An 18,777-nucleotide genomic window follows, 5' to 3' on the forward strand; every position below is an offset into this window, starting at 1 on the left:
CGTGCACCCACCCCCGTGAGCACAGGTAACGAGGGAGCCCCCTCTTGTGAGTGCTCTGGGGTCAGGGCGAGCAGGGCACCGGGGCCGAGAGCGCCTAGGAGAGGTGGAGTGGGGACACAGGCCTTCTGGAGGGAGTGGCCCCCTCTGCAATCCAGGCCTTCGGGACCGGTCCCCATCCTCCCTGTGAGGACACACGGGCACGAGGTGGGAGGAGCACCCAGCCCAGGAGCTGTGCTGGCCATAAAAGCGGATGCCGCGTGAGGGCTGGGCCCGGGTGGCAGGTGCGGTGACCAGGGCCGCTTTCCGAGACGCAGGTATGTGCACGGTCTTGTGTTCAAAGAGGCACAGGATAGATGGGCCCGGCTGACCCTGGGACTTTGCTCTGCTCCTCAGCAGGAACGAGCCCGGAGGCTTTCCTGTCTGAAAAACCCATCATGGGACGCTCGGCTGTCCTCCTGGCCGTGGCCCTGGCCACCCTCCTGGCTCCGGGGACAGGGGCTCCTGTCGGCAGGAAGGTCTCCCGGAATAAGCTGCTGCTGGTGTCCTTTGACGGCTTCCGCTGGGACTACGACCAGGACGTACCCACCCCCAACCTGGACGCCATGGCACTCGACGGGGTGAAAGCACGCTATATGACCCCGGCCTTCGTCACCATGACCAGCCCCTGCCACTTCACCCTGGTCACTGGTGAGCGTTGGCCTCGGGTGGGGCCCGGGGCTGGGGAGGGGGCTGAGCAACCAGGGGGAACCAACAGAAGGCACCCAGTGTATGCACAGAGCCCTGTCCCCCCGGGGGGCCGCACAGGGACAAAGGGGACCCCCAGGAGGGGATGCTGTCACTGGGGAGACACAGCACGGCCGGTGACAACCGAGACAAGGCACAAAACTCCCCAGCCGTCTCGTTTTAAACAGTGACCCCCAACCAAGGTGGCGACCTGGGAGGGCTTCTGGAGGTGGTGAGTGTGGCTGGGTTTCAGACAGGCAGGCAGGAGAGATGAGCCTGAGGCTCCCTGCTGTCCCCGCCCCCGAGGTCCCCTCGAACCCACCGTCGCCCTATTTAGGCTGGCAGTCTAGAATTCAGGTGTCAGCAGGGAGACTCAGGGGGCCCTTCCTGCCGCTCCCCGCTTCCTGCCCGTCGGTCCAGCCCCAGCCGCCCCTCCCGCCTGTGCCTCCCCTCATCTCGTGAGGATGCTTGCCCATAGACTCAGAGCCCACCCTGACCCAGACTGCCCTCATCTTGACCTCACTAGTCGCATCTGCAAAGACCCCATCCCCAAGCAAGGTGACACGCTGAGGCTCTGGGGGGACGTGACCTTGGAGGGGGGACCCCCTTCCTTACGGATGGTTCATCCTGGTGCCAGCATTCTGTGACCACGGCTCCCACTGCAAACCCCTGCACGTCACCTGAGTCCTCAGTAGATCGCGGACGGGGGTGCAGGGGAAGGGGGCACACTCTTCATCGTCCCTCCTCTTGTGCCTTCTGAGCGCACGTGCGCGTGTGTCCCGTGCAGAAAGTGAACTTTAGAAAATACCTCGTGGATAGAGCTCCGCTGGGAGTTCATTTAAATTTCTGCCCGGGGTTCTGTGTTATGACCGGGCCGTGACTGATTAATTAGTTCCCTCCTGAGAGCCATCTGGGTCCCTCCCGGGCTTTGCCAAGACCCAGAGGCTACGAATGACGTCCCCGCGCGGGTGGGGCTGCGCTGTGTGCACACTGAGCTGCAGGAAACATCACCGGCACCGCGGATAGAACCTCTGGGTTGGGGAGGATGTGCCTGGGACCCCAAACCGGGGCTCCTGGGGGGCGGCACGTGAGAAAGCCCGCCCACCTCCCACCTCCCCTCTGCTGCCTCCTCCCCACAGGCAAATACATCGAGAACCACGGCGTGGTTCACAACATGTACTACAACACCACCAGCAAGGTGAAGCTGCCCTACCACGCCACGCTGGGCGTCCAGATGTGGTGGGACAATGGCAGCTTACCCATCTGGATCACAGCCCAGAGGCAGGTAATGCCCCCACGGACGGCAGTCGGGAGAGAGGGGAAGGAAGGACCAGGCCCAGAAAGACCTTTCGAGACCCACGCTGGCCCGCTCCCCGCCCTGGAGTCCTGGGCTCCCGGCATAGAGGGGCCTTGGGGGCGGTGGGTACCGCCCTGCCCAGTCCTCCCTGGAGCCCTGGGACCGAGCAGGGCGGCTCCGTCCTCCCGCCGGGGGGGGGAATACTGCACCCCTGGACCCCTGGCAGTGGCAGAGGGGTCCCCGCGGGAAAAATAATGTCACTCGACCAAAAGGCACATAACAATGAAACAGCCTGATGCCTTTCCCCTTCCCGACTCCTCTCAGGGCTGGGCGGCTAAGTTCCAGAGGGAGGAAGACAAAGTAGGAGGTGGGTTGTAGGGTTGAGCTCGGGGAGCTCACCATCCTGCAACGTCCTGGGAGCCTCCTGGCCCCACCACAGGCGTGGTTTCTAGTCAACAAGGCCCAACGGATGTTTGCAAGATGAGCCCAGGATGAACTTCGGAGCCTACACCCACCTTCTAGGCCAGGTGTCCACGCAGGTCGGAGTCCCTCCGCTCTGGAAGGAGCTACCCGGATGCCAGGCTCGCTCACAGAAAGCAGGGGCTGAGAGCCTGGCCTCTCGCGGCGCTCGATCCAAACAGAAGGGCGCAGGGGGAGCGGACAACCGCGGGCACGCGGTTGGGGGGCCAGATGGATCTGCAAATAAAGCAGCCATCGATTTATGGAGAGGCGGATGGGTGGCCAGGTTGAAGGCTGCAAGGGCAGGCCAGAGGACGCGGGGGAAGGACCTGGACAAGAATCCTGCGGGGAGGGGCCGGGCTCCAGGCCAGAAGGGGAGGGCCGTCCGGACAGCTCAGCCTCGGGGCAAGGGCCTAGGGCCGTAGTGACGATGAGGACGCTGCGTATCTGGGGACATGTCTATATCCATTATCGCACTAGTGCCGAGTCCACGGGGCACCTGCTGTCTCCTCTATAAAACCGGCATCGGCCCCGGGAACATAAGATAAGAGTTGTAAAAGGGCTTCCCCCAAAGAAAGGCCCACGCCTGCAGCAGGTGCAGGGCGGAGCGAGCGGGCAGAGGGGAGGGCAGGGGAGGGCGCAGGCAGGGGCCGAGCCCCAGGAGGCCCGCGGCTCCCACGCCACCTTCCCTGGCAGGGCCTAAAGACCGGCTCCTTCTTCTACCCTGGCGGGAACGTCACCTACCAAAACGTGGCCGTGACGCTGAGCCGGAAGGAAGGCGCTCTGCACAACTACGGAAACGAGGAGGAGTGGAAAGCCAACATCGACACGGTGATGACCTGGTTCACGGGGGAGGGCCTGGACCTGGTCACGCTCTACTTCGGGGAGCCGGACTCCACGGGCCACAAGTACGGCCCCGAGTCCCAGCAGAGGAAGGACATGGTGATGCAGGTGGACAGGACCGTGGGCTACCTCCGGGACAGCATCAGGAGCAGCGGCCTGGAGGACAGCCTCAACCTGATCGTCACATCCGACCACGGCATGACCACCGTCCACAAGCAGGCCCAGGACCTGGTGGAGTTCCACAAGTTCCCCAACTTCACCTTCAAGGACATCGAGTTTGAGCTCCTAGACTACGGGCCGAACGGGATGCTGCTCCCCAAGGAGGGCAAGCTGGAGAAGGTGTACGAGGTCCTCAAGGACGCCCACCCCAAACTCCACGTCTTCAAGAAGGAGTCCTTCCCCTCGTCCCTCCACTACGCCAACAACTCCAGGATCACCCCCTTGCTCATGTTCAGCGACCCTGGCTACGTCATCCACGGGGTGAGCTGCCCGCAGAATCACGGCTGGGGACGGGCTCCCTCACTGGGCCGCCGGGCCTCCCTCTAGTTCCTTCTCTCACCGGCCCCCAGTTTGAGGGGCGCGGGCCGCCACGGGGACATACCCATCGCCACGCGGTGGGAGTGCGTCTGTCCACGTGCACATGCGTGTACGTGCGTAAGATCCGTGTGTGTGCTTCGTACACGTTCTGGGTGCGTGCGTGGACATACATGTACGTGCGTGTGCATGCGTGGAGGTCAAAGTGTGGGAAGACCGGCCAGAGGGAGGGAGGGAGGGACGGGGGCAAGGGGCCCGCTCTGCCATCAGCTGAGAGCCACGGGATGCTGGAGGGGAAGCCAGATGCAGGCTGGGAGGGGGAGTCAGGGAGGGGGCGCTGGTGTGCACGGGCGCCCCGGGCGGCCAGCGCCACCCCGCGTCCTTGGGGTCGGCGCCTCTGTCACGTGGTCTTTGCTGAGGCTCTCTCTTGGGCCGCGGATCCTTGGGGGCTCAGAATTCAGAGAACCTCCGCCGCCCCTACGTGTGAACGCCTTCCGGGGGTCCTCTGCCGACACAGGGATGCGGCTGGCAGAGAGGGCGGGGGTGTGCTTCGAGCCCCGCAAAGACTCAGGACCTTCCCTCCTCGGCAGAGACTGAGCGTGCAATTCAACAAGGGGGAACACGGCTTTCACAACAACGTCACGGACATGAAGACCATCTTCCGGGCCGTGGGCCCCAGCTTCAAGCGGGGCCTGGAGGTGGAGCCCTTCGAGAGCGTCCACGTGTACGAGCTCATGTGCAAGCTGCTGGGCATCGTGCCCGAGGCCAACGACGGGTCCCTCAGCGTCCTGCTGCCCACGCTGCAGGAAACCAGCCACGGGCCCCTCAGCACCGTGCCGCCCACGCTGCAGGAAACCAGCCACGGGCCCCTCAGCACCGTGCCGCCCACACTGCAGGAAACCAGCCACGGGCCCCTCAGCACCGTGTCGCCCACGTCCCCCTCAGGTAAGGTGCTGCCATCCGCCTACACCTGCTCTGCCCCCAGGCACCTGCAGACTGTGTGCGCGCGCCTGCCCTGCCCTGACCAGGGATGGCCGTCAGCCGTGTGGGGCCGCCTTCTCCTTCCCCGCCCCAGACTCTGGAAACATCCAGAGTAGCCGACACCACGCAGCGCACTTGGCACATCTTGGGAGCAGCACAGAAGGGGAGCAGCCTTGTTGGGGGCGGGGAGACTGAGGGCCAGAGAAGTAGGTGGTTTGCCCACAGGACAGGCCTCCTGGTGAAGCCCACCTCCGGGCTTCTGATGCCACATAACCTACTGTCCCACATGGCCACGGGAGGCCTCCTTCCTGGATCGGCCTCCCCCCAGCACGCCCTTACCCCCCCCCCCCACCCTGACCCAGCCCAGGGGCAGACAAGATCGTGGACCCCAGCAGGGGCCTGGCTGGAGGTGGGGAGGGGCTGCTCAGCAGGGGAGGGGCCGTGGTGAGAGATGAGGTCAGGGGGCTCATGGGGGGGGGGTGCAGAGGGCACCCGGGCCCCCATGGGGGAGTGGGGGAAGTGTTATGCTCTGGCTTCCCTCACTCACTGGATGCTCCAAATTTCCTCAGGGTTTGCCTTCATGCCACGTGGCTGGTGCCCCTTGGTGATGGGACTCTCAGTGGCTACGATTCTTCTGGCCAAGGTCGCATAATGCCGCTCAAGGTCAGAGGCCCAGGAGGGGAAGGGAGGGGAGAGGAGGGGAGGCAAGAGGAGGGGAGGGGAGGGTGGGACCGTGCTCCCTGCTGCCCCAGCCCGATGCCCCCACCATTGACCTGGGCCCCCTCACCGGGCAGAGAGGAGTCAGTCCTCAGGACCCTGCAAGCCCCTTCCAGCTGCCCTGCTCTAGGCCTGGAGCAGGTCTTTCCCAAGCAGACCACCCATGACACTGGGACCCTCCCAGCCTCCTCCCCACCCGGCCGCCTGCAAGTCCGTGCTGTGCCCGGGGACAAGGGAGAACTCAGAAGCCTTGGGGTTTAGGTTTGCGGGGCAGGTCCTGGGACACACAGGGAGCAGCCAGCCCAGAGGACTCAGCTTGCTGAGCGATAGCCCTGCCTGGTTTCTGCCGTGTGGTGCCACAGCCCTCCAGCCAAAGCAGAAGCCAAATCATTCATTCATTCCCAGACCACACAGTGGGAGCCTGTTGGGTGTCCCGGGTCTGGGGATCCCAGCCAAGACAGTCTGGGCCCCACACCCCGGAGTTTGTAATTTAGGGGCCGCCAAGGGCAGACAACAGGCAGAGACCACATCAGTGGGCAAGACGACTGAGACCATCTAACGGGGGAGGGGGAGACCTGAATGAGGAGGACAGCAGCCATGCCCAGCCCCGGGGGATGGGGTTCCAGGAGCGCAAGTGAGAGCCCCTGGGCGAGACTGCCTCCTCGAGTTTGTGGAAGAGAAGGGAGGCCTGTGCTTGGAGGCTGGTATTGGAGGAAGGGGTCCATGATGAGCTCACCACGGACAGAGGGGCCCGGAGCTGCCTCACCGGCCGCAGGGAGCTGCAGGGAGCCCCTAGCCGAGGGACATGGTGGGGGGAGGGGACACCTGATTCGACACCAATGATTAAAAGAACACAGGAGGCCAGAGCTTGGCCAGTTAGGAAGGTCCCGCAGGGGTCCAGGCAGAACATCTTGGGGACAGAGTGCAGATGATGTAAAACGGACGAGTTCACAATACCTTTAAAGGGCCTGACTTACAAGGTGTGTTTCTGGGGGTAAAGAAAATCGAGATATGAAGGCCGTGTCTGCAGCTCAGGGTCGGGCTGCCCCAGAAGGGCCACAGTCACTCACTGAGACGTGAGGAGAGACAGGGACCAGTGGCAGCTGAGATAGGCGGGAGGCCAGAAGGCAGAGGGGCTGCAGAGGAGTGGGGGGGGGGGGGGAGCACTTGCCACTGAATGGTAGAGCTGGAGGGAACCGGAAAGATCATTTTAGCCACCCCCCTCTTACCCAGACAGGACGCTGGAGCCTGAGAAGTTAGCGGGCTAGTCCAAGATCACCAAAAGGGACTCTGTCTGAGCACCGGTTTTTAAATCCCTCGTCTGGAGTACTTTCCACTGTGTCCATCACTAGTTTTCTGTGTGCAGGGGGATCGGGTCCTTGAAGTGGGTTTTCCGGCACGAGACGGTGACATTATAAGATTCCCCAGCCCTCCAGCCGAGAGGGGGCTCAGACTTCACGGGCAAGGGAGAGGTTAGAGCACCTGACTCTGCTCATGGTCCCAGGGAGGTCTGCCCCAGAAGCGCGCTAGCAAACCCGCTGTCCGGCCCACCAGGCCAGTTTCCAGCCCCAGAGCAAGGTCACAAACGCCGGGTTGGGAAAAGCCTGCAGAATCAGCCCTCACAACGGAGCCGGCGCCCAGCCCAGAGCTCGGAGCCCTGGAGACAACCTCCCCCGTTGGGTTTGGCGTCACAGCTGCCGAATCCGGTTCGGAACTACGGCTGCTGTCTCGTAGGCCATTTTCTCCGCTCCAAAGGCAGTGCCCAAAGGATTTGCCACACGTGGCCGCCCTCCACTGCGACCTGAGTCCTCCTCACCAGGCTTGAGAGCAGGGGAAACCGAGGCACCCTCGGGCTCCCCCCCTTCTGGGTCTGCAGGACCCCCCAGCCAGGCCTAGGAAAGTGCCCCCACAAGCCATCCCCTACCCCAGCCCCGCCCCCACCTGCAGCCCGGAGTGCCCTCCGGGGTGGGGGTCAGCTGAGGGTCAGGAGTTCCCACGGGGGACCTTCTCAGTCACAGCCTGACATGAGTGTCCAGGCCACTATCTGCCCAGCCCATTTCCCACCAGTCCCTCCCTCCCTGCAGCCCTGCTTCCTCTTCTCCACCAGACCAGCCCTCCCTCCCGGCCAACAGGCACTTATTCTTCCAGGCCCGCCTCTTCCAGGAAGCCTCCAGAAGCTGCGCTCTCAATGCGTGAGTCCGCTGGACACGGATGGGCCTTTAATCCCAACTTGACCACAGACCTCAGTGTCCCCACAGCCCCAGCTCATGCTCAGTCGTTCTGGTGCTGGCAGTGGGGCCCCTGCCCAGGTCCGGGGCGGCGCAGGGTCCCCCTCCCCTCCCCTCTCCCCCTCTTCCCACAGGCCCCGCCCCACAAGCCGTGCCGTCTGCGGCCACGCGGGGGCGCGCGGGAGCCCCGCGCGGGAAGGTCCGGCGGCCCGGGCTCCAGCTTCCACCCGGGGCGCAGGGCCGGTGGCCGGGGCGCTTTGCCTGATCGAGTCCGCACGCCGGTCCCCGCCGGCTCCTGCTCCAGGGGGAATGAAGGACAGCCTAGCCGCTGCAGTCACAGTAGCCACCGTGGCTACAGGCCTTTTGCTCCAAAGCCTGCTGGGTTTTCTTACAGCCCAACCAGTTGGCCCCAGCGTGTGATGCATTCCTGACAATTTAGGACGACTAACCACCCCTCACCCCCACCCCCGGGAACCCATCCGCTCTTCCTGAGGGACAGGCCCTGGTTGGCCTTGCCAAGGAGAGGTGGCACAAGGGGGGTGGGGCTAGAAGGCTCTTTGTGAACTGACAGGGAACCACATCATTGCTCAGCCAAAAAAATAAAAGTAATTTAAAAAGGCGAAGACATTGCAAATAGGAGACCCCCCCACGGGTGGGCGTGGGGGAGGGGGGAGAGTATGTGTGCGTGTGTACGTGTGTGCGCACGCATGCGGGCACGTCTGCACGTAAATAAACACCCTGGAGCACTCCCAGAAACAGGGGAGCACTGCCGGCTCCAGAGACGGGCCAGGAGCGGGAGGGGTGCGGTCCGCCACGCCGTCCCCTGCGCACTGCGCCTACCAAAGCATTTCCGGACCATGCACTCAAAACCACTTTTAAAGAGCAGGGCTTTGGAGTGACAACTCCCACTCCAGTCTGTCCCCCACTCACAAGCTGCGACCTCGGGGCGCAGCCTCAGTGTCCTCATCGGAAAACGTGAGGGGACGAGGAGATGCGTACTTCCCTGAGATCTGCCCAGGAGAACGCTGGGAGGCAGGGGCCCCCCAGGTGAAGGTCGGGCCACAGAGACTGCGTGTTACAAATCCAGCTGTAACACTGTGAGACACGACTCCGCAGGAGGGGTTTGCGGGACCAGACGACCCCTTGCCTGTGAGCCCCCCCCCTCCCCTCCCTGGGCCTCATCTACCTGTGACTGGGTCCCCACCTTCACCTCCAGGGTCCATCCCAACCCACCCTCCGCGGCCGCCTCACCAGCTGCCCGGAGCCGGAGTCCTGCCCTGGCCTCACAGGCCCTGCACCCAGTCATTTCCCCAGAAGGAACGCCCCCCCCATCAGAGCCTACCCGGCGCAGGATACCCAGACCAGCCTGCCAGCCCACACACCAGCTTCTGACTCCGGACAGGCCCGAATCCGATCTTGGCCCCGGGGAGTCTGCCCATGTGGCTGGAGGGGACCTGGAGGGGGATCCGTGAGCATTCACAGCTGCAGAGCACTGAGCACCCACAGGGGCCTGTGTGACCACCACGACCCGCAGGCCCCCGAAAGACCCCCAGCCTGCCTCTGAGAGCCCACGGTCGGCTGCTTTGCAGAGGATGGGCCGACAGTCTAAGGCTCGTCCGACTGACTTTTTCAAAGAGAAAAGAAAGAAACATGATCCGGGCTTCGTGCCGTGAGGCTACGTTTCTCATTTGTGCAGTGGTGGGGACCACCCTGCGCCCGGCGTGGCCGGGGGCGACCCAGCCCCAGCTCCCATGCTCAGACCCTCTAACGCAATGCTGGGCAGCCCCACGCGAGTTGCTGACCACTGGGCCACGTCCCCACTGTAAAATCAGGAACAACAGTAGTCTCTGTCTCACAGGTTGGTCCTAACGATTAGGTGAGTTACTGTTCGCAAGCTGGATCCGGCCCACGGGAGGCCCGCGAGTTACGCTTCAGGCCCGCGCGAACACACGCGGAACAGTGAGGAGTCACAGCTGCTGTCTTTTCCATTCGCCTCCAAACGTTGCTTCTCTCGCCGGAAGTTTCGGGTCGGGGACGCTGAGCCTTGAAGCACCTCGCTGCTATAGCACCCAGAGGAGCCAGGCTCAGGGCGGTGACGGGCCACCCCGTGGCCGCAAGGTTATACCTGCGTTGTCTCTGGTTTTATGATCACCTTCGGCTTGAGGTGAGAGCTACTGATCTTCCATTTATGTCTGGTATTTCACGGTTTTTCTTTTTAAGATTAACTTAAGGAGAGAAAGGACGTGTTGATGTAAGGGCAATACCTTGACTGTGGCCATAGCACAGGCGGCTGGTGGGCAAGACAAAATATACAAATAGTAAAGGAGAGGGAGCCAGAGGCACACCTCCGGGAGGTCGTCCGTGCTCCCACCTGCCTGCTCTCCCTTCCCCCCACGTGGCCAACCCAGGAGGCTCCTGGAGGGCAGCGCTCAGTCTCCCCGGTGGCTGGTGTCCAAAGGCTCCCGCCAGGGGAGTTCGGGACACTGCCGAAAACTAACACTGTAATCCACTGTGCAAACTCAATCTTACTATGGGCCCAACCGAAACAGTCGGGACAAAACCCCGGCTGAAACAAAGCGGCACTGCCGTCCCGAGCCCCGTGGAGGCGACTGAGGACTCACACGGATACACCATTTGTCCACGAACAACCGTCTGCCCAAAGCCTTTGTTGACTTGAGCCAGGCAGTGATGGGCGACACGTTCAAGTACTGACTGGCCAGGTCATGAGCGACAGGGTGTCGGAGGGACCGTGAAAGTCCCCTTTGTCAGGAGGCCTCCCCCCTTTAGAGCCAGCGCCGCGTGCTGTCACCAGGAGGCGGCGCTCTTGGGCTCTTCAAACCCCTCGAAGCCTTTCTCCAGCAGCTTCTGAAATAGGAATTCAGAACCTCGGTTCCTCCAGCTTCTCCCCCCGCCCCCCTCGGAAATAACCACATCAGCCTTGGGGGAGGGGTCAGAGTATTCGTCCCCCCCCCCAGTTGTAGAGGGAGCCCCAAGTGAACGCTGATAGTCCAGAGAAGGAGAACTTTCCAAATCAGGTTTGTTTTAGGATCCCATGAGGGAAGGGATCATGCAGCCCCGCGCCCAGCACGAAGGCCACCCTGGATCAGCGGTTTTCAAGTTCAAGGGTGCCTCAGAATCGCTTCGTTAGACCAGGTGCTGTGCTGGTGAGCCTGAGCGCGCACACGCCTTTCTGGATCGGAGGCCTGGAGTGGGCCTGAGAATGTGCACTTCTGACTAGTTACCAGGTGATTCTCACGCCGCTGGCCTCGGTACCACGCTTGAGAGTGGCTGCGCTTACTAAGGGTTATGAATGAATGAATAAATACAAACTGGTCTTGCCCAACCTCCTCAGGTAAAACAGGATTAGAATCGAGGCAGCCTCGTTGGCCGGCTGGCCCTGAGCGAGGGCGGGGGGCGGCAGATATCCCCAGGTTCAGTTCCCGGAGGGCCCGGCCAGCCCTTTCCTTCAGGTGCTACTTGCTGGCGGAAGTCAGTCTTTTTTTCCAGACCCCAGGGAGCTGCTGGCCCAGATGCTCTCCTCCCCACTGAAGAGCCACGTCGAACGCTTGGGGGTGGGAGTGGCGGGGGGCAGGGGGGCTCCCTTTGGCCCATCCTTCCGGGACCCAGCAGGAGCAGCTGTCGGTCATAAAACCAGACAGCCGTGCTTGTGACCCGGTCCAGGCTCGGTCCCCGGAGCAGGATCCTAAGACGCACCTGTCTTGCTGCGCCTTCGCACCCAGCAGCAGTAAGTGCTTTGCGCATCCACTCGCGGCAAAGCGAGACAGCAGGAAATGTTCGGCGCCCAGCCCCAGGCCTGCAGAGGACCCGAGCGAGGGGTCCAGGACCCCCAAGCAAGTAGCAGGGACCGAGGATGGGCCCGGGGCCGGGGGAGGGGGGGGGGTATCCCGAGGGGTGTCAGCCAGAGGCGCTTCGCAGGGGTGTGTCCCGCCTCGTCCGCGCGTTTCTGGGGGTGAGCGGCCTCCCCTCCCCCACGCCCGCCGTCGGGGGGGCGCAGCGCCCCTCACCCAGACCGCGGAGCTGCGGGAGCCTCTGTTGCCATGGCTACCCGCCGCGCTCCGGGCTCCGCGCCGCGCGGTGGGTGGTGCCAGGGCCGCAAGCGGTGCGCAGTCCCTGAGCGCGGCGCTGGGGGCGCAGGCGGGACGCGACGGGCACGCCGCGCGCTCCGCGCACACGCACGCCGCCCTGTCACGGCGCACCCCCACACCCCGTACACACACACACACACACACACACGCACACGCCAGAACACGCGCCGCCTACAGGCGCGCACGCACCACTCACACCCCACACCGTACGCATTATTTCCCATCCCAGCCACACGCTGTAAATACTAGGACAACACGGGCTTGCGCGCCCGACACCCACCCGGGACCCGGACACCCGCAGATGCGCGGTTGCAACAGGCCCCCGGCGTCTACACTCGCAGGCACAGCCCGCAGAGGGTGGCAGCCGGGTCCGCGCACGCGCAGCAGGCTGGTGCACCTCTCCTCTTTGTGACCCTCTCCGCAGACCCACCTTGCGGGGCCGCTTCAGAGGCGGGGTGGCCTCCTAGGCACGCACACCCCCCCCCCGACCGGACAGTCGGCGCGGCTGTCCGGGGAGGCCCCCACCATCAACCCTACCGGAGCGCCCAGACACCTGCAGCCTGCCCCCCCCCCCCCCACTCCCTGGCGCGGGCGCAGCTAAAGCGCAGCGGGCCGGGTCCGAGGGGGTCGGGATCCGGGTCGCTGGGTCAGCGAGGATCCGCAGCCTCAGACCGGGACCTCAAGGACACCTCCACTTCCTGAGGAGGGTGGGGGATCCTGGGGACCAGGGAGGGACCCGGGGCCACTCACCTACCGGGAGTGCCGAGAAAGCCCGCAATCTTGCTCATGTGGAGGACAACTCGATCCAATCAATTTTTTAAAATGTTTTTGGTGATAAGTCGCTGTTGTGACTTTTGACTTAAATCGCTAAAGCGGTTCAGAAAGAGGAGGCACCTAGCCCTGGCGCCTTTCTCCCGTTACCAGGTGGGAATTTATAGAAACAAGCCTTCTCAGAATCTTCACCAACACACGCACACCAGGGACGAAGTGATTCTGGACCATGTCTCAGATCGTAAGCAATAGTCATCCAAAGACACACGAACCGTTTGAAAACATGCGCCCTATCCATCCCATGAAGAGACGTTCAAACATTTAACTTTTATATATGTATGTAATAAATATATATACTATTTTTTAATGTTTCTTTTAATTCATTTTTGAGACAGAGAGACAGAGCATGAGCTGGGAGGGGCAGAGAGAGAGGGAGACACAGAATCCGAAGCCGGCTCCAGGCTCCTAGCTGTCAGGACAGAGCCTGACGCGGGGCTCAAACTCACGGACTGTGAGATCATGACCTGAACTGAAGTCGGTGGCTTAACCCACTGAGCCACCCACGCGCCCCAATATATACACAATTTAATACACTTAATGTTGGTTCGGTCAATTGACTAATTCCATTACTCACTCGATCCAGAATAAATTTTTTTTTTAACTGAGACAGTCACAGGAAATAAAACATTTTCGATTTAAATTATGTTTTTGTTCCAGAGGCCTCTGCTTGAGTGATTAGTGAATTACTTTCAAACATAAAAATGTTTTTATTAAAATAAGATTCAGTGGAATAAGGGACACAGGACGCCCCTGGGGGGAAGGGAAAAGAACTAGGAACCCCCCCCCCAGTCTTGGGTATTGTGAGGTCTCATTGCTGCATTATTTACATTTCATTTGATATATTTAAAAGAATTGCCCAAGGGAGATGCGGGGGGCAGTTGCATTTAGGAAAAGAAAAGACCATTTTCTTGCCAAGAGGGCAGGGGAGACAGACTTCAGAAGGCCCGGCACAAAAATACCGTCAAGTATTTAAAAGGCAAAAAAGTTCGGGAGAAGACCTAGTCTCCAGCAGCCACTTTCTCACGATTGGGCCGACCCTGAAGGTCAGGACCCCAGGCTGGGAAGGGCAAAGGGCAGCCTGAGATTCTTGGTGTTATCACAGGTCCACAGGAAAGAAACAGGATTTTATTACCGGGGGGACTCAGATTTGGGGTTCTCTCAGGGCGCAGAGTGGTTTTCTGGCTCGGTTTGTCTGTGACTTGCTGGATGACCTCGGCAGTGGGACAGAACGTCGGGTTTTGCTTCTAGAGAGTGAGGGACCATTGTATCCTTTTAAACTGGTATTTACGATACACCGGTAATCACACCCTTTGCAGCCTTGTGAACTTAATGACAGAAAACGGTGGCTCCCAACCTAAAAAGGTACCAAAGGACATTTTTCCAAATTCGTATAGGAGCTCCAAGCACAAAGCACCTTGGAGGCCGCTGGCGCCGTTCCCCTTCCTTTTGGACCAAAGAGTGGGAGACGGTCAGTGAGACGCAAGTGGCCAGGGAGCACAGAGAAAGACACTCGCCTGGGAAATGCAAATCCATAACACAAGATGCCATTTCACGCCCAGAGGACGATTATCATAGTGAAGGAAAGGACAGGAAGTGGGAAGGGAAGGGAAGGGGGGAGGGAAGGAAGGAAGGAAGGAGGGAAGGAAGGAAGGAAGGAAGGAGGGAAGGAAGAAAGGAAGGAAGAAGGAAGGGAGGAAGGAAGGAAGGAAAGAAGGAGGGAGGGAAGGAAGAAAGGAAGGAAGGAAGGAAGGAAGGAAGGAAGGAAGGAAGGAGGGAAGGAAGGAAGGAAGGAAGGAAGGAAGGAAGAAAAGAAGGAAGGAGGGAGGGAGGGGAGGAAGGAAGGAAGGAAGGAAGGAAGGAAGGAAGGAAGGAAGGGAGGGAAGGAAGGAAGGAAGGGAGGAAGGAAGGAAGGAAAGAAGGAGGGAGGGAAGGAAGAAAGGAAGGAGGGAAGGAAGAAAAGAAGGAAGGAGGGAGGGAGGGGAGGAAGGAAGGAAGGAGGGAGGGAGGGAGGGAAGGAAGGAAGGAAGGAAGGAAGGAGGGAAGGAAGGAAGAAAAGAAGGAAGGAGGGAGGGAGGGGAGGAAGGAAGGAAGGAAGGAAGGAAGGAAGGAAGGAAGGAAGGAGGGAAGGAAGGAAGGAGGGAAGGAAGGAAGGAAGGAAGGAAGGAAGGAAGGAAGGAAAGAAGGAGGGAGGGAAGGAAGGAAGGAAGGAGGGAAGGAAGGAAGGAAGGAAGGAAGGAGGGAAGGAAGAAAGGAAGGAAGAAGGGAGGGAGGGAAGGAAGAAAGGAAGGAGGGAGGGAGGGAGGGAAGGAAGAAAGGAAGGAAGGAAGGAAGGAAAGAGGGAGGGAAGGAAGGAAGGAAGGAAGGAAGGAAGGAAGGAAGGAAGGAAAGAAGGAGGGAGGGAAGGAAGGAAGGAGGGAAGGAAGGAAGGAAGGAAGGAAGGAGGGAAGGAAGAAAGGAAGGAAGAAGGGAGGGAGGGAAGGAAGAAAGGAAGGAAGGAGGGAGGGAGGGGAGGAAGGAAGGAAGGAAGGAAGGAAGGAAGGAAGGAAGGAAGGAAGGAGCGAGGGAGGAAAGGAAACGCCAAGTGCCACAGGGGATGTGGAGGGGCCAGAACTCCGAGCGGCCGGCGGGCGCCACGAGAAGGCGCAGCCGCAGCGGAAAGCAGGCAGGTGCTTCCCCGGCGGATGACGCACAGTCACCGTGTGACCCTGCGCTCCCACGGCTGGTAGGCGCCCCGAGCATGAAAACAGGTGCTCCAGCAAGCACTTTACATGGATGTTCAAAGCCACGTTCTTGACATTTGCCAAAAGGGGGACACAGCCCAGATAACGGTGCGTGGACAGACGTGAGGATGACGGAAGTGAGGTGTGTCCACACCACGCAACGTGCCTGAGCCGTGACCAGGAGTGAAGCCATGCCACACAGGCCACGCGGACACGCGGGGAGAAAGAGAGCAGTCACAAAAGGCCACGCGTCCTATGATTCCTTCTGTACGGCGTGTCCAGAAGAGACAAATCCTGGGCGACAGACAGCAGCTGGTGGCTGCAGGGGGCTGGGGCGGGGGGCGAGGGGAGACACAGGGGCGGGGCGGGGGCTGCTTGGGTGAGCACAGGTTCCCTTTGGGGGAGACGACAACGTTCAGGAACCGGATAGTGAAGGCGTGCGACCCTGTGAAATGTACCAAATGTTCCTGAATTATATGCTTGGGAGCACGCAAATGGTAAGTTTTATGTTATACGTACTTTAGCACGATTTTTTACAAACACAGATTCTGGGAGTCCGCCGAAACACAAACCAAAAATCAGGGAGGCTGCGCAGCGGCTGTTTCAGGCCCCGGAGCCGCACCAGCGGGCCCCGGTCTACGTACCCGGCTTCCCTGGTCCTTGGCTGCTAATAAATGCTCCTGGGGAGGGACCCGAAGAGGGGCTGGGGGAGGGGAGCCGGGAGGAGGAGCTGGGGTGTGCCCCCCCCCCCAGAGCCTGGCTGGAGCCCCGGCCCTCCATCAGAGAGGCTCAGGGAAGGTGGGCAGGGACCCTCCGGGGGGGCACTGTGACTCCTTCAGGCCGCTCTGGGCCCCCCACAGGTGTCAGCCAAACCCCGGGGAACAACGCCTGAACGACACCTCCCACCTTCCGATAAAACGTGCGGGGTGAACGTATGCCCCAACTGGAATTAACTGGAGAAGTGGTTCTTTTAAGCAGCAGCCCCTTGGGAGAAACGCATTCTGGACAGCACACACAAGAGCCAGCCTTTCTGCACAAGCACACGGCAGAGAAAAGCCCCCTGGAGAGTCAGTATCTTCCATGAAAACCTCAGGTGAACAGACCGGCTTCGGGCCGCGGTGCCTATTTGTGGGGGTCTATCCCTGGCCACGGGAAGGACGCGTGTCTGTCCGGGACGAGCCATTTCTCCTACACAGCACGGACGGAGGGAAGGCCCTGAAAAGCCTCTGGCTTGGGGTTTGCTAATTTTTTTTTTTTTTTACATTTATTTATCCTTGAGAGACAGAGACAGAGCGCGAGTGGAGGAGGGGCAGAGAGAGAGAGGGAGACACAGAATCCAAAGTGGGCTCCGGGCTCCGAGCTGTCAGCACCGAGCCCGACGCGGGGCTCGAACTCATGAACCGTGAGATCATGACCTGAGCCGAAGTCAGACGCTCGACCGACTGAGGGTGTTCGTCCTTGCTAAAGACCTACAATTTCTAACCACAAAGAGATGCTATGTGGACCTGAAAATTCTTTTTAAAGATAATCCGCAAAGCTAAGGCACTGCCACGTCTCCCCGAGTGAGAAGCGTTAATTGTCATCATCCACATTTTGGTCTTCTTTTTTTTGGGGGGGGGGGGTTCATGTCCTGTTTTGCCACGGATTCTGTACAAGACCCTGGGCAAGGCGTTGCCCCCCCTCTGCGCCCAAGTTCCTCTTTGTTAAATTACCCTTTTGCACAGACTGAGCAAGTCCTCTCTGTCCCTGTCACCCTGACCACAAAGGCCACCATGCGGCCAAAAGCATTCTGTACGCCGTGTCAACTGTATCCGCAAGGATCCCACGCTTCCCTTTTATCCACAGAGATAATGTGGCCACCTGCTATGTTGGCTTCCTGTGGCCGCCCTAACAGAGTTGCACACACTTTTTTTTTTAATGTTTATTTATTTTTGAGAGACAGAGCAGGAGCAGGGGAGGGGCAGAGAGAGAGGGAGACACAGAATCCGAAGCGGGCTCCGGGCTCCGAGCTGTCAGCCCAGAGCCCGACGAGGGGCTCGAACTCACACACCGTGAGATCATGACCCGAGCCGAAGTCAGCCACTCAACTGACTGAGCCCCCCAGATGCCCTCACTCTTCTGTGTCTAATAAGGACCCTTGTCATTAGACCTAGGACCCACCCGGTTAATCCAGGATGATGTCATCCCTAAATCCTTAATTACACCCACAAGCACCCTTCGTCCCATAAAGGGTCACACTCGGAGGTAAGGAGGGTCAGGACTTGAACGTGTCTTCCCAGGGGCCACCGCTCAACCCCCTACACCTGCTTGCTTTACACGGCCCACAACGTTGCAGGAGGGACGGGCGATCAGGATATCGCCGATCAGAAATCAAACCAATGATTCGGGTATCATGACATAGATGACTGAATGGACCCACCATCCAGAACCTGCAATTCCTGAAGCCCCAACCAGAGGTCCACTGCAGTGCCCCCTGGGACACCCACGTGGGAGGGGGCCGTGTTAGGGACCCGGCCCCCTGGGCTCTCGGCCCACAGACCTGCCCTGCGTGCGTGTTCCATACGCAGGAACATTCTCCTCTCCCCGAAACGGGAGATCCTTCCACCTGTTTTGTACTGTCCACGTTTGACAGAGACGCAGGTAATGGAAATATTTTGCTTTACCCTTAACTCGACTGAAAGGAAAACAATGACGTGAGTGGTCCGCCTCTGGTCCGCGCCCGCATGACACTGTCCCGGGACAGGAACCGCGCGTCACCGGTCACCGACACACAGGACAGCAGCCCAGTGTGACCAGACCTCCTTGTTCTCCACGAGAAGCTGGGCGCTGGATAGTGGAGAAATCCCCCAAGTCGTAAATGCTGACCGCTAATTCAATATATTTAAAAGCCCCGGCTGTCTCCCGTAGCCAAGGGGTGGGGGCAGCCCAGGTGCCCATCGATGGATGACGGGATAAGCAAAGTGGGGTCCATCCACACAATGGACTCCAAGTCGTTTATGAACAGGAAAGACGTGCCGACACCTGCCACCCCACGGGTGGACCTCGAGGACACTGTGCCGGGTGAAACCGGCCAGCGTCAAGAAGACAAGTGCTCTACGATTCCACTTACGCGAGGCACCTAGAGCCGTCAAATTCATGAAAATGGAGAGGGCGCCGGGGGCTGGGGAAGGAGCACAGGAATTGAGAGTTTCGTGGGGACCGAGCTTCAGTTTGGGACGATGAAAGGCTTCTGGAGACGGGGGGGTGGCGGTGTTGTACCACACCGTGAATGTACTTAGTGGTTAAGGGGGTGAATTTTATGCTCGTGTGTATCTTACCACAATCAAAAACTTTTTCTA

The 18,777-nt window shown here is 60.4% G+C and overlaps 1 protein-coding gene across 1 annotated transcript; it reads left to right on the forward strand.

The window, feature by feature from the left end:
- The first annotated feature begins 434 nt into the window (after positions 1-434).
- Positions 435-5,032, forward strand: ENPP7 (ectonucleotide pyrophosphatase/phosphodiesterase 7). The gene is made up of 5 exons (XM_042965472.1): positions 435-687; positions 1,863-2,008; positions 3,176-3,802; positions 4,447-4,801; positions 4,932-5,032. The coding sequence occupies exons 1-5, from the start codon at positions 435-437 to the stop codon at positions 5,030-5,032; spliced, it is 1,482 nt and encodes a 493-aa protein (XP_042821406.1).
- Positions 5,033-18,777: the final 13,745 nt, after the last annotated feature.

The sequence above is a fragment of the Panthera tigris genome, chromosome E1, assembly GCF_018350195.1.
Source record: "Panthera tigris isolate Pti1 chromosome E1, P.tigris_Pti1_mat1.1, whole genome shotgun sequence".
Lineage (NCBI taxonomy): Eukaryota > Metazoa > Chordata > Mammalia > Carnivora > Felidae > Panthera > Panthera tigris.